General features: G+C 39.7%; 1 protein-coding gene across 1 annotated transcript in view; it reads left to right on the top strand.

Annotated features, from left to right (window-relative positions):
- The window catches only part of USH2A (usherin), a gene marked incomplete at both ends in the record, with an annotated part of 783,425 nt that overhangs the window by 587,942 nt on the left and 179,854 nt on the right, over positions 1-15,629 (top strand). Inside the window, 5 exons of the mRNA XM_082834448.1 lie at positions 784-1,007; positions 5,819-6,023; positions 11,702-11,899; positions 12,625-12,779; positions 15,379-15,577. Of these exons, the coding sequence (XP_082690574.1) occupies positions 784-1,007; positions 5,819-6,023; positions 11,702-11,899; positions 12,625-12,779; positions 15,379-15,577 (981 nt within the window). The remainder of the gene's footprint in view (positions 1-783; positions 1,008-5,818; positions 6,024-11,701; positions 11,900-12,624; positions 12,780-15,378; positions 15,578-15,629) is intronic.

Here is a 15,629-nt window from a genome sequence, read left to right as displayed (position 1 = left end):
TGAATTGGGTGGGAGAAAGGAGGCTGTTTGGTATCTCAGGCACACTTGTCTTTCAGCGAGAAGTGGAGATCAACGATCTTCCCTGCAAGGTCTTTCGGCCACCGCCCCAACCTCTTACCCACGTCCAGTGATGGGTCTAGTGCAGCTTGAAGAATGGTGGCCAAATGGTTCACCTGATCCGTGAGTGCACTCAACTGGTTCTGAATACAAATCTATCTCATGACCAAAGAATGGTTACAGTTGCTGCTGGATTCACAAGAGTCAAATATCTGTATCTTAGACAAAGGCAGGCAGAAACTTACAAGATGCTTACGCATAGTCTCCAGTTCTAGGATGGCGCTACCCCTCCACTGTCTAGCCTCTTATCCCAGAGTGCTTGGGTGACCTCTTCTCCCTTGTGAATTTCTAAAGATTTCTTCTGAGTTCCTGTGGTTTAACTACCCCTTCTTCTGCAACAAGATGTTATCATCACAAAATGGGCAGGCAGTTCTCATGACAGAGTCAGATCATTTTTCATGGCGCTTAGGAGAAACTTGGCCCCCTGCTGAATGATTTTAGAACACTTCCTCTTGTGTGTTCTTTACCTAATTAGTGTCTGGTGCTCCTGGTCAGAAGGACCCCTCCCTGTACATTTAAGTCACCTTGGTAGGGAAATGCTACCTGAGCTCTCATACCATTTCAGGAACTGCCTGAGTCTGACATTTTTATACCAAACTTTATAGCAGCCTCCGTCTTCTTCTCTTGTTTTATTTCATATTCATATATAACATTTTATTGTTGCAGGGATGTTCTGCTGTGGGCAGGATTATATGAATATGTCAGATACCACATGCTGCTCTGCTTCCAGTGGAGAATCTAAAGCACATGTTAAAAAGAATGACCCAGTGCCAGTAAAATGCTGTGAGACTGAACTTATTCCAAAGAGCCAGAAATGCTGTAATGGAGTTGGATATAATCCTTTGAAATATGTTTGCTCTGACAAGATTTCAACTGGAATGATGATGAAGGTAATTGATAGAAAACCTCTCGGGCTGATTTGACAATGGAAAGAGAAATACATTGTTCATAACTATTTTTCTAAAATAGGAATATAAAAACTCCTGTGTGCATTATTCATTTTCACATTACATCCATATTAATACCCAATGAGTTCGCTATGATTGATGTTATTGCAATGAATTCTAAAGGAATTAATAATGATTAGCTGTTCTCAGGAAGCTTTACCGGCACTTCAGATTACTGCAGACAGAAGGTCTGAGCCGGCATGTTGCTGTGGAGGGAGAGGAAGGGAAATTCAGCTTCTTTTCTCTAGCCCCCCTACCATAGGCCATCGCTTTCCTTTCATAGAGAACTTACATACAGCAGATTCACTTCACTGTGTTTCTATCATATTCCTTAAGACAGTGCAAGATCAGCAAAAGCCAGCCAACCACAAAAATGAATAGGCCTGTGGGTGCATCATTTATGTTTGTACGTTGAGATGCTCCACATACAGCCATGCCGTGTTTGTTAGCCTTAAACTTGACCCAGCACTCTAGAAACCTACCAGTTTAAGGAAAGGATTATGGGCATTTCAAAAACAAACACCCTACTACGTTTGGTAGTAATTTGTCACTAAGAGGTGCCTAAAAATCGGTGCTTTGGTCACAGACAATAGAAGAGCTCTTGCTGAGTGAGGCAACTACACAATCATTGTGTGGACATCATGGTCTGTCGAATGGACCATAAGTCTTGAGATGTTTAAGGCCCCAGCAAGCACTTTGTGGCAATGAATATTAAGATATGCATAACTGAATCACCTTGCGGTATACCTGAAACTAACACAACATTGTAAATCAGCCATACTCCAATAAAATTAAAAAAAGAAAGGAAAAACAGATTACACATAAAATTGTTGAAGAGAGTAGGTACTTCATGAAGTGAATAACCATACAAAACACCCAACAAAAATAGTAAGGTTTTGTCTACAAAATTTTTTAAGAATCGATCTGATTTGAACACAACTTCAGTCAGTTCTATGAAAGAAATCTATCCGACACTATGTTCCAAAATTTATTCCAAGCCAGTGTTTTCAGAAGTTTAGACTAGGATATTTTTCTTAAATACTTAGGTTTTTTTGGTCTTAAAGAGCTGGTGATGTTGCAAGAACGTGCTTTTAAAATAACGAGTTAGGAAGCATCTATATAAAATAACCCTCCTTAAAGGGGCACTCATATTTGAAGAATGAAGATAGAAAACCTGTTGGTTTCAGAAATGACACCATCACGCACAACTATGTGTTTCATTATTGCCCACCTCACATTGGATTCCCAGGCAACTCATTTTGGTCAAGAAGAGACAGCTTCCATTATATAAGGAGGATGTTCAGGATATAACCATGATCTTTTAAGTTGGCTTGAATTGGCTCTATGAAGGCCAATTAACAGTTGTATTTAAAATTCATATTTAAATGATTATGATTAGGAGATTTTCTGAATGCTGAATCACGCAGTGTGTTATAGGTAAAGTTCAATCCACAGATTCCATTTTGTTTCCTGAAGACCTCTTTCCTGGAGTCTTCCAATTCCTGCTCCAATCTGGACTGGATCACTGTGGGATTTCTGCACAGCTGTCCCAGCCCTTCTTCCCTAAGCTGTCAGTTTGGGAATTCCTTTCATTCCTCCTCTGTGTTGGTCTTTCTGTGTTTGAACCCCAGTTGTCCCTTTTTGCCACCTTCTTTTGAAAAATTATCTCCCTTGATACAGGTGCATGAAAGGTAAATGTTTTGAGAGCTTGAAGTCTGAAATTATTGTAATTCTATTTCCCATTGGATTGATAGCTTAGCTAGGTATACAATTCAAGGTCAAAAAATATTTCTACACAGGATTTTGAAGGCATTTCTGCATTTTTAAGTTTTCATTGCTATTCTGATTCCTGTTTCTTTGTAGTAACCATGTTGTTTTTCCTATGACAGTTTTTAAGACGTTCTCTTTATTCTGCTTTTCTAAAGTTTCATGGCAATGTGCCTCTATGTAGATGTTATTATCAGCATTATTATTACTATTCATAATGATATACTTTTTGTGGACTTTTGCAGTGTGGGGTCTATGGCCTTCAAATCCAGGGACTGTTATTTTATTATGTCTTTGATAATTCGCCCCTTCTTTTGTGTGTTTTCACTGATCACTTTGGTGTCGGACTTCCTAAACTGATGTTTTAATTTTTTCTTCTTGTTTCTTGCCTATTGATTAACTCCTCATCTTTTTCAGTGTGATGAGATATTGCCTTAACTATATCTTTCCACCCTTCTATTGATTTGTTGTGGGGGTGTTTTTAGCTATCATATGATTTTTTAGTTTTTAAGTGCGCTTTTTTGTTTGCTGATTATTACTTATATCATCTTATTCTTGTTTCATTCGTGGAACATCTTTTTTTTTTTTTTTTTTTTTTCGGTACGCGGGCCTCTCACTGTTATGGCCTCTCCCGTTGCGGAGCACAGGCTCCGGACACGCAGGCTCAGCGGCCATGGCTCATGGGCCCAGCTGCTCTGCGGCATGTGGGATCTTCCCGGACCGGGGCACGAACCCATGTCCCCTGCATCGGCAGGCGGACTCTCAACCACTGTGCCACCAGGGAAGCCCCATCTTTTTTTTTTTTTTTTAATCATTCTGGAAATATTCATTCCATTGTTGCTTTTCTTAATTGTTTGTTTGCTTTATTCTTTGAATTGTCTCATTTGTTTGGTACTATTTTTGCCTGTAAAATTTTAGTTTCTTTAATTTATTTTATTGAAGTATAGTTGATTTACAATGTTGCATTAATTTCTACTGTACAGCAAAGTGATCCAGTTTTATATATATGTATATATATTCTTTTACATATTCTTTTCCATTATGGTTTAAGATTGGTACTATTTTAATACTCAAAGAAGTATCCTTAATACTCCATCTTACATCGGGATGGCATACATGCCTGGCTGCCATATGGAGTATCCAGTAGCAAAGAGGGCTGGGATTCTCACTATGCAATATGCAGAATTGCGTTTAGCTTTCCCACTCTGGCTCCTGGCTTATATCTTCCAGTGGACCCGCTCTATTTTTTTTTTTTTTTTTTTAGTTTCACCGATTATTTTCTACGTTTTTCTTATTTTTCTAATCCTTGGCCAAATGCAGCTCTAACGGCACACATACTGCTCACGTTCTAAGCTATGATGTCTTCCCCAGAGTGGTGAGCTCAGGAACACTTGGCTTGCTTTGACAGTTATCCCAGGGCAGAGTTTGCAGAATATTTAGCCATAGCACAACAGACCTCCTCAGCTTCCCAAAGCCCAGTACGTATTTCTTTGCCATGGCCTGCTTAACCCTAAGCCAATGCCACATACTTTAGGGTTTTGTTATTGCTGTTAAGACAACATCCAACTTCAAAGTACTAATCTGTGTTTTTGCCAGAATACACTGGACTATGCTGAGGGGAAAACAGACATACTCATGTATGGAATGGGTCAACAGAATGAATTTTTTTAAACCTTTCTTGTGACAGTCCAGTGTGAGACTGGCAGATCTCCTCCATGCATCATCTCAGGAACCCAAGTCGCTTCCATCTTGTGGGGCTTCACAGTGGAAAAAGGGAGAGAGTGGATGATTGCACATGTATGCGTCTTCCCTGGATGCAGAAGGCATCTCTCCTGTACACAGTCACACAGACATTTCTAGTCACATGGCTCTTCTTATTGTAGCTGGACTTGAAAATCTAGCGTTCCAGGGGAGAAAAGGCAAAAATGGGCACTCCTGGGCACATAGCCTTGTCTCTGCCACATCCGTCCACTTCCCAGCTTCCAAAAACGTGTGTTACTTCCCTTCCTGTTTCGTTGGACTTTCCATATTCCTTTATTTTCAGTTGGTTGGGCTTTAAGAGGAAATGACGATAAATGCACATGTTCGATTCACCATACTTAAATGGAAATCCAACTATATTTTTCTGAAGCAGCTTTACTTTGATCATCGTTGGGAAAATAATTTAACTTATTTTAGGTAAAGAGACAGATTGAATGTAGATCACTTATAAATAACAAAAATGATTTTAAATAAGTTATGCTACCTATATAAAGGGAAGATGAAGTAGAGCTTTGCCTTATAAGAATATTGCCTTATTTATATCTCCTGTAATTTGGGAAGATGAAGTATTTCATTTTCTGAGATTAGAGCCTACTAGTATTTATCAATAGCTATAAAATGTCCAGAGATTCACCAGAGAAAAAGTTTATAGATATAAATAATAATGATTATAATGACAGTTCATGAAATATTTAAATTTTCTAAAACTTGGGTGCACAATACTTCTTATTGGTCCAAATTTCCCAAGAGCACAAGTGCAGATTCTCAAATTTCACATTCTTTATTTTGTCTAAAACTCCATTAGGAAAGTGTCAAAGTAACAATAATAAAATAACGACTCTTGTTATTATTTATAGCATATCTACTAAGTGTAAGGCATTTACGTTATCTCATTTGAGTCATTCAAACAAACCCGCATAGTAAATTGAATTTCCATTCTTTCACGGAAGAAGCTGAGGCTTTGAGGGGATAAGAGACTCATTCAAGGTCACAACACCAGCAAGTTGCAAAACTGGATTTCGAATCCAGATGTGTGTCATTTCAAAGTAACTGCTCTTTCTAGTATACACACTGCCCTCATTTCCTTTTATGAATTTTGAGGTGTTCATTCATGAACTCAGCACAGGAAAATTTCATTTGAGAGTCGTAAAAACCTACGCCACACGTGTCTAAATGAACGTTTTCAATTCCCTTCCCCCCCGCCCCACCTCTACCGCTTGACTTAGGAAACCAAAGTCTGCGGGACCGTCTGCCCGGCGTCTATGGAAGCCACAGCGCACTGCGGCAGGTGTGACTTCAACTTTACCAGTCACGTTTGTACTGTGATAAGAGGATCTCACAATTCCATCGGGAAGGAGTCAGTCGAAGAAATGTGCTCATCTGCTGAAGAGCCTGTTCATATGGGAAGTGTAAACACACTCTCCTTCACAGGTAACAGAAAGGGAGCCACCTGCCCACGGCTTAGAAGGGGGAGTGAAAAGCTGCTGAAAACGCAGATTTATTTCACTCTGACCTCAACTCCCTCCTTCACCTCATATCAATTAATTCCATCATACTTATGAGCCAGAGAGTTACCAGGCAGTTAGAGGCACAATCTGGATCTGGTCAAAGTTCGTAGTTTAAAGTTTTTCAGAGTTGAACTTTAAACAAGGATGTACTCTATTTTATTTATTTATTTTTTTTTTTTGTGGTACGCGGGCCTCTCACTGCTGTGGCCTCTCCCGTTGCGGAGCACAGGCTCCGGACGCACAGGCTCAGCAGCCATGGCTCATGGGCCCAGCCGCTCCGCGGCATGTGGGATCTTCCCGGACCGGGGCACGAACCCGTGTCCCCTGCATCGGCAGGCGGACTCTCAACCACTGCGCCACCAGGGAAGCCCAGGATGTACTCTATTTTAAAGTGAGCCTGTAGAGAATGAAGAAGAACAGAGAAATGAATTCGTTATGTGGCCTTTAATGGTGTATCCAGTTAATTTGCAATGAGCCTACTTTTCTTTCTCAAAAGTTGGGATGCAGGCTTTCAATAAGTGTCATGAATGAATGTTGTTATTCTTCCAAGCAGAAAAGAGGTAGAAACCTGTCTGGTCACTAAGACCTGGCGGCATCATTCCAAGGAGGAGACAGACTGCGCAGTGAAGTCAGTATCACTTTCCTGATCTTGGGTCTGGGGCCAGAGACTGTGCTCTCCTGCAGCCTGGTGTTTCCCCAAGATGGCCATCATCTTGGGAACAAGAACCTTCATGGTTATTGAAAATAGTCATTTCCAAGCCCCGTCTTAGTCCCTAGTGCATTAGTCCAAAATAGTGATTCTTAGGCTTGGCTAAGTCAGGTGAAAGATGCTGTAAATTTTAGGATCATCTCCAAAATAGTTCTGCCAGCTATTAATTTTTATTATTCATCCACTTACTTAAGTCTCTGCTTAAGTGTCCTGTTTTTTGAAAAATTAGACGTGTGTGTATAACTGTGTGTGTACACACACCTATTGTTTAGAGTCAAATGGAATACATTTAAGTGACATAATTCAAGCCAGCTGAGGTCAAATAAACAATAAAACCACTGTATTCCATCATGACTCATCACTCTGCCTTACCCAGCCAATGGGGGGTGATAATGACAAACCTTGAGAAGGAAAACAGTAAAGCAGGATACTGGGATGAGAGGGAGTAGTTAGGAAGGGAAGGAAGGAATAGAGATAAAGTTTACTGAGTATTACTTAGTTCCAGTGCTGTGCTAGACAGTTTTTTTTTTTTTAAGTACAGTTGATTTACAATGTTGCGTTAATTTCTGCTTACAGAAAAGTGATTCAGTTATACATCCATACATTCATTTTTTACTATTCTTTTCCATTATGGTTTATCACAGGCGATTGGATATAGTTCCCTGTGCTATGCAGTAGGACCTTGTTGTTTATCCATCCTATATATAATGGTTTCAATCTGCTAACCAAACTCCCAGTCCCTCCCTCTGCCACTCCCGCTTTGTGCTAAACATTTTAAAAGCTTATCTTAATTTACCCGTAAAGCAATCAGGTAAGTATGATCATTTCACAGATGAGGAAACTGAAGGTCAGATCTGTAAAAGCAACTTGTTGTGGTAATAGTCAGGTTCAAATCATGTCACCTTTAGGAGCTGCGGATGTAGTGGACTCCACATGGTATAGGGCTCCTTTCTGAGGGCTCCAAACCTCCCTCAAGCAGTTCCTTCCACCTGAAATGTTCTTCTTAACCATCACACTCAAGGCCAAGGTCAGAATTCACGTTCTCAGTTTAGGCTTCCCGAGTCCAGCCCCCTCTCTCCTCTGTGCTCCTGTGACACACGGCCATGCCAGTCACCACTTCTACCACGTATGTGTCATGGCATCTGGGCACTTGTCTCGTCTCTCCTACCAGATTGAAGTATCCACGTGAATAGAACATCCCTGTTTAATTTTACCTTATTTTTAGATTTAGCACACTGTAAGCAAACAAAAAAATATTTATTGGAATGCCTTTAGGTAGGAAAAGCCTCGGATAGAAAACAATTGGACCACTAATCTCTTCCCACTCCCAGTTATAGATTTAAGTCATGAACCCTCATTTAAAAATTACTTGGGGGCTTCCCTGGTGGCGCAGTGGTTGAGAGTCCGCCTGCCGATGCAGGGAACACGGGTTCGTGCCCCGGTCTGGGAAGATCCCACATGCCACGGAGCGGCTGGGCCCGTGAGCCATGGCCGCTGAGCCTGCGCGTCCAGAGCCTGTGCTCCGCAACGGGAGAGGCCACAGCAGTGAGAGGCCCGCGTACCGCAGGAAAAAAAAAAAAAAAAAAAAAAAAATTACTTGGGGGCTTCCCTGGTGGCGCAGTGGTTGAGAGTCTGCCTGCCGATGCAGGGGACACGGGTTCGTGCCCCAGTCCGGGAAGATCCCACATGCCGCAGAGTGGCTGGGCCCGTGAGCCATGGCCGCTGGGCCTTACGTCTGGAACCTGTGCTCTGCAACGGGAGAGGCCACAATGGTGAGAGGCCCGCATACCGCAAAACAAAACAAAACAAAACAAAACAAAAATATTAAAAAAAAAACAACCCCAAAATTACTTGGTTTTCTTCTAAGACAGGTCTCTGCTTTTATCTGCCCTTGGTAATCAAGGTCCAGATTTTGAAGGGTTTTTAAGACATATTTGCAGTAGACCTCTCCAGAAGAGAATAGCTGTTTCCACCCACTGATATAATGTTGCAGGTTATCATCCATATTTCATGTTTCATAACAAATATGTTTCATAAATATGTTTCATAACAAATATGTTTCATAACAAATATGTTAACATCCATATTTCAGATCGGTTTGCCTACCAGAAAACACTATAAATTGAATATGAAAAATAATAAAATTTTACTTTTCATGAAAAAAAATTAAGCACTCAAATGACGCTCAAACAAATTCCACTGCGACCAATTTAGAAGAAAAGTCAACCATTTTTAAAATTGACAATTAAAAGCTACAACCACCAGTGCTGACCAAAATTCATTTGTTCTTACAATCATTTATTTATCAAAAATATTTATTAAATCCTTACTAATAACCAGTCAGTACATGAGGACCAATAACTTGAAAACTAGTAGGAAATTCCATCAGGATTTGAAGCTAATATGAAGAGATAGGGAAATTAATACATAATTACCTCTAATATGAGAAACGATGTGCAGGTAAGTTCTATGATAGAGGTAAGCATAGGATGCTTTGGAAGACTATTGCAAGGACACCTAACCCAGACTGGAAAGACTTCAAGAAGGATACTGTGCCCAAAGAAAGAACTGAAGGGCAAGTTAGAGCCTATCAGTTTAAGGGGAGGTCGGCCAGGCAGAGAGAGCAACACATGCAAAGTGCAGGAAGCAGGAGGAAGCCCAGCAGGTCTGAAAAGCAAGTATCTTGATACGGATGTAGCACATATAAGACAGAGAAAGTAATGGAGAGGAGGCCAAAGAGTGGGGGTCTGATTATGAAGGCATTTTAGGCCACACTAAAGAGTTTACCTTTATACCACAATGAATGGATAGTTAGTGAAGCTTTTTAAGCAGTGGAACAACACAATTATATACACATTTTTGGAAGGATTGCTCTGTTAGCTAAAAAAATGATTGGAGACAAATACATATGGGACCTTTCAGCAATTAACAAGTAAATATTGAGCAAACATACCACCCCAAAACCCAACACCCTCATTTATCAGAATATTAGCCCCATGTAACATGTAGAATGATTTTGAGATAACAAGTTAAAAATAAAAGAAGAAGAATAGTTGGAAATTCTGGCAAAGAAAAAAAGAGCTCTGAGAAATGAGAGAGATGATGGAGGAAAGGTAAAATTTCAACAAGTGATTCCTTATGTTAAAGCAAAAAGAATGCTTTTATGGGCTGGGAACCACTTTGAAAGACCAGCCCTCACAGGAAAATAGAGAAGTAAGGCTAAGACTTGAGAGAGTCAAAAAGGAGAAGAATGAAATACAGTGGAGGAAAGGACAGGAATAAAATGTGGACAGTTGCCACAGCTGAAATTAGAAACGGCAACATGGGCTTGAAGGCTACACAATAACAGTTACTCGCAGTGAATAGTTTAATCTGCTATAGCAAGAGATTCAAAAATATAGTTACCATCTGTGGGTGAGTGGACGGACGGCCTGGGCAGCTCAGCCCCACAGGTCATTCAGGATCTGGTTTCCTCATCATGCTTCCAAGTGGTACAGGCTGAGTTGTCCCAACATCTTTAGTTCCAGCCCATCAGAAGGGGTAAGAGTGCTAACAGAAGGCAAGTGATTTCCTCTTCAGAAAGTCATGCACAAATTACCCACGTCACTTCCACACTCCTTCCGTTGTTGAGACCAGTCGTGTGACTACACCAGACTGCAAAGAAAACTGGGAAATGTAGACTCTGGCCAAGAGGTCTCTGACCAGGAAAGAAGGGGGATCTGGGGACCCACTGGTGGTCATCACAGGTACAAAGCAGCAAATACCCTCTTACTGGAAAAAATGAAGACAGAAATACATTTGTATAGCAATTTACATTTTATGAAGTTCTGCAGCATAACTTATTGCATTTTATTTTCATACTAACTCTATAAAAGAGGCAGGGCAGGCTTTATTGTAAGGAGATGCATGTAAGGAGAATGTGGTCAAATAACCCGAGTGCATGGAATGAGAATTAATGCTGCATCCAATGGAGATAGAGCAGGTGGCCAGGAAGTCAAGGAGGACCTCTTCTGATCCCCCTGTCTGATTATCATCCAGAAACTGCCACACAAAAATACAGATGTAGATCTTCGAAATTCACAGAATTAAATAAGTGGAAAGCAGATTTAAATTATTAAACTTTCAAGGAATGTTTTGGTAAATTTGTAGCATTTGTACTTCCGAAGTTATTAAAGCTCAAATCTGAACTAAGATGTTTGGGACACCACTGAATTACGTGGATGATTATCTAATAAAAGTTTTGCCAGGCCAAAAATCTCAGCAGGTTGGTTTTGTTGTTTTAATTAGATTGGTTGTTTTGGGGTTTGGTTTCAGTTCTGGTTTGGTAGAAGATGAAGGAAGTGTATATAGTACACTATACATGGTACATATAGTAGAGTGTGAATTCATTTTTATTCATTAAAATTGTACTATGATAAGCTAAGTTACAAGTCCTGTATCTCATAACAACTACATTATCATTCATGTAATAATTTAAGTAATATTGACAATGTAATAATTGGTAAAATTTATAATAATAAAACTATAAAAGAATCTTGCCAAACCTGCCTCATACAGAAGTAAAGAGGTCATGAACTTGGGAAGCATTAACATCTAATGTACATTAGTCTAGCACTTTTACTTTTCAATCATTTCTTTAATGTATCCATATTTCTCTATTCAAATAGGTGAATTCTGTTCTGTGCAGTTTCATATCCCCGCAGCTAATAAGCACTTGTAATATTTTTTATGACTCAGAAAGTAAAGATCTTACAGCTTTATTTACATACAATAGGATTAGTGCATTGAGCATTTATTTTTAAATGTTTAAGGTTTTGATATTTATTTTCGATATGATGGTAAGAAAATAAAAATTTTTTAAAACCCCGCTGTCCGATTCTCTGTCTTTCCAGATGTGAACCTGGAGCCCTACATGACATACGAGTATAGGATTTCTGCGTGGAATAGCTATGGGCGAGGATTCAGCAAGGCTGTTAGGGCCACAACAAAAGAAGATGTGCCTGAGGGAGTAAGCGCCCCCAGGTGGACCAAAATGGATCATCTTGATGATGTAATAGTCCTCAACTGGAAGAAGCCTATACAATCAAATGGTATTAAGCTATTTTTAAAAGTCAAATAACATAATCCCGTAAATCCATAAGGAAATTGAAATTAGTGTAGTCTACATTTAATTGGCATGCATCTAACCACTAAAAAATATTTGCTGATAAAGGAAACTTCAGGTATGTGTCAACCAATCATTCATTTTGTGAAATAGCCCTCACAAATTTTTAGCCAAAAATTATTTTCCTTGAATCCCAACATATGTCTGAGCTGCTTTCAAATAAGCAAAGCATATTATGGGAAGGCAGAATAGTTTTGAAAGTAAATGTTTGATAGGGGAAAGAAACAACTGACTGATTATTTATGTCAAGAATCCATCTCCTCCATAAGAGTGAGTGTAATTAAGAACTGCTTGAACATAGCAAAATAATAGCAATTTAAAATTAAATAATGTAGGCTTCTCTGGTGGCGCAGTGGTTGGGAGTCTGCCTGCCGATGCAGGGGACACGGGTTCGTGGCCCGGTCCAGGAAGATCCCACATGCCGTGGAGCGGCTGGGCCCGTGAGCCATGGCCGCTGAGCTTGCGTGTCTGGAGCCTGTGCTCCGCAACGGGAGAGGCCACAACAGTGAGAGGCCTGCATACCGCAAAAAAAAAAAAAATTAATTAATGCTATATTATCCCATTTCTTCAGAACTCTAAGCCATCTGATTTGTTTGAAAACAGTTAAAAGAGTCTGACACTCAAATTCAGGCTTTTCTCTGCCCCTTTTAGGTCCTATTATTTACTACATTCTTCTCCGAGATGGAATTGAACGTTTTCGAGGAACATCGTTGAGCTTCTCTGATACGAAAGGAATTCAACCTTTTATGGAATATTCATACCAGCTGAAAGCTTGCACGGTTGCTGGCTGTGCCACCAGCAGCAAGGTAGGAGGAGTTTGTCTAAACTCTGGACAGAATTATCCAATGTTAAGACTATATGAAGGTCCAGGTTGTAATGCCAAAAAAGTAGGGCGTCCATATTGTGTCTCAACTGAGTACCAACACTTCCTCCTGAAAGGAGAGATCACCACAAGAAAAATTTATTCAAATATCAATGTTTCATTCATCAAAAGAAAAAACTTGAACTAGTATTATCCCCTTAATCCACTTTTCCTCCACCAACTCTTTTTAGATGGTCTTCTATAAATCCATAATAGTTCCCAAGCCACTTCTCAGTTTAAAAGCTTAGAAATTCTATTTAAATATCATTTCAGCAAAAATTGCCTGCTCTTGAAGAACAGAGAAAAGGACAAAGGAGCCTGACGTAGAAAATAAAATAGTTCCAAGGCTTCTGCAACAGCCTTGACAAGAAATAATGAAGATCTGAATTCATGCAGCAGGGGTCAGATGAAGAGTATCTGAAAGATACAACAGATACCAGGGCACAAAAACTACAGGACTCAGTAGTCAGCTATATATAGGGGAATAAAAGGAAAGTATTATGGGTATTTTCAGGGTATCTGGCTTGACCAGTTTGTCGGTCATGGTGGCATTCTGCAAGCAAAACAACAGAGGAATATATATATATATATATATATATATATATATATATATATATATATATATATAATGGAATATTACTCAGCCATAAAAAAGAATTAAATAATGCCATTTGCATTTGCAGCAACACAGATGGACCTAGAGATTATCCTACTAAGTGAAGTAAGCCAGACAGAGAAAGACAAGTATCATATGATATCACTTTATGTGGAATCTAAAAAAAAAAAGAATACAGAGGAACTTATTTACAAAACAGAAATGGGCTCACAGACATAGAAAACAAATTTATGGTTACCAAAGGGGAAAGTGGGGAGGAGGGATAAAATAGGAGTTTGGGATTAACATATACACATGACTATATAGTAAAATAGATAAACAACAAGGACCTACTGTATAGCACAGGGAACTGTGCTCAATATCTTATAATAATCTATAAGGTAAAAGAATCTGGAAAATTTTATATATATATATGTATGTATAACTGAATCATATTGCTGTATGCCTGAAACTAACACAAGATTGTAGATCAACTATACTTCAATTTAAAAAAAAAAAAGGAGGAAAAGTTAAAAGTAAAGAATAAGATTAACATTTTTAAAGCTTTTAAAAATATATTCAAGGGGCTTCCCTGGTGGTACAGTGGTTGAGAGTCCGCCTGCCGATGCAGGGGACACGGGTTTGTGCCCCGGTCCAGGAAGATCCCACATGCCGCAAAAAAAAAAAAAAAAAAAAAAAAAAAAATATATATATATATATATATATATATATATATATATTCAAGAGGAGGAGCAGATAATATTATTTGGCACTTTAAGTGAAAATGTGTAGTCAGAAGCTGGAATAAGAAGTGACTGAAATTTTCTGGAAAGATCTATGAGGGAAGTTGAAGCAGGGAGTTTGAGTGTGGTCATGTAAGGAGAATAGAGAGAGAGGCAAAAACCAAAGACCACAGATGACCAGCCCCCTTGGGGATGCTACTAAGCGAAAAATGGAAGAAACAATCAAACAAGTTAGGAAAATAAGGAAAGAGCCATTTCACAGATGCCAAGCTAGTCAGAGGAGACCCAGTTTTCATATGGTTTAAACTTGAGAAGCGCAGCATCTTCACACACTGTGCAAGAAGCATCCAAGTAAAACGTTCAATCACACACATCAGCCGCAGCTCATGTCAGCTGCTTTTTATTCAACAGACCCCAGAAGCATCTGAGTGCCCCACCCACTAAACAGAAGGCAGCTGATTGGCCCAATCAAAAGTTAGGGTCCGAACGGTCCTAGAGCCATTCCGTGCTTTCTGCATAGCAGAATTCCTGCCTACCAGATGCCAAAACAGTTGGTGAAAAAGTGAAATCAGACTTCATTCTGTGAGAAAACAAAGGCAGCCAATTTTCTCCCAAAAATATATTTTGACAATATTGAGTAAATCACTGGTTGATTCTTTTTTTCTTCTCACTTGGTTCTCTTTCTAGAACATTGGTGCAGACACTGTAAAGTCATCCTGGGTATCATAGGAAGAGTACAGAAAAGGCTGCCCATTTATACTGTTCAAAGTGTATTATATGCAAGCAAGTTCAGATGTGGGTTTTGCTCCAAATTTACTGGTGCTTAAAATGTACAAAATCAGGCTGTTAAAATGCAAAGACACCGATGGGCCATATGGAAGTTATCAAGAGTTCTCTAGTAAGACAGTCTGCCAGCCAGCTTTTACTTGTTTAAACTGAGAGCTGCAGTCTGCCATCAAAATTGTTGTTGAACCCGTGGTGATAAATGGTAGTCGAAGACTTATAGGATATATTCAAGGTCAGATTTCATTGTTTGAATAGGATGCGAGAGAAAGAATTTTAAAAAAGAGGGAGTGCTTCTCCAAGCCCTGCTAATGATATGCCAGGCCAGACAACAACATTTTAAAGCAAAAGTGACATTCTCATTGATCAGAATACCTAGTGTACTATTCCAAGAAATTGCTGTTTAATTCCTGTGTTTTCAGGTCGTTGCAGCTACAACCCAAGGAGTTCCGCAGAGCATCCCTCCGCCAAGAATCGTGGCCCCCAGTGCGGAGACTCTGCATGTGAGCTGGGATGTCCCTCCTAAGCCAAACGGCGTCATTAAAGAGTACCAGCTCTGGCAGGTTGGGAAAGGTCTCATCTACACTGACACCACTGACAGGAGGCAGCATACGGTCACAGGTGAAAAAAAAAAAAGAGGAAAATGTACCGGAAGAGTCTGTCATTGTGGTTA

The sequence above is a fragment of the Leucopleurus acutus genome (genome assembly GCF_964270905.1).
Source record: "Leucopleurus acutus genome assembly, chromosome: 2".
Taxonomy (NCBI): Eukaryota; Metazoa; Chordata; class Mammalia; order Artiodactyla; family Delphinidae; genus Leucopleurus; species Leucopleurus acutus.
Note: the sequence above shows the minus strand (reverse complement) of the source record. Positions and strands in the feature narration are given on the sequence as shown.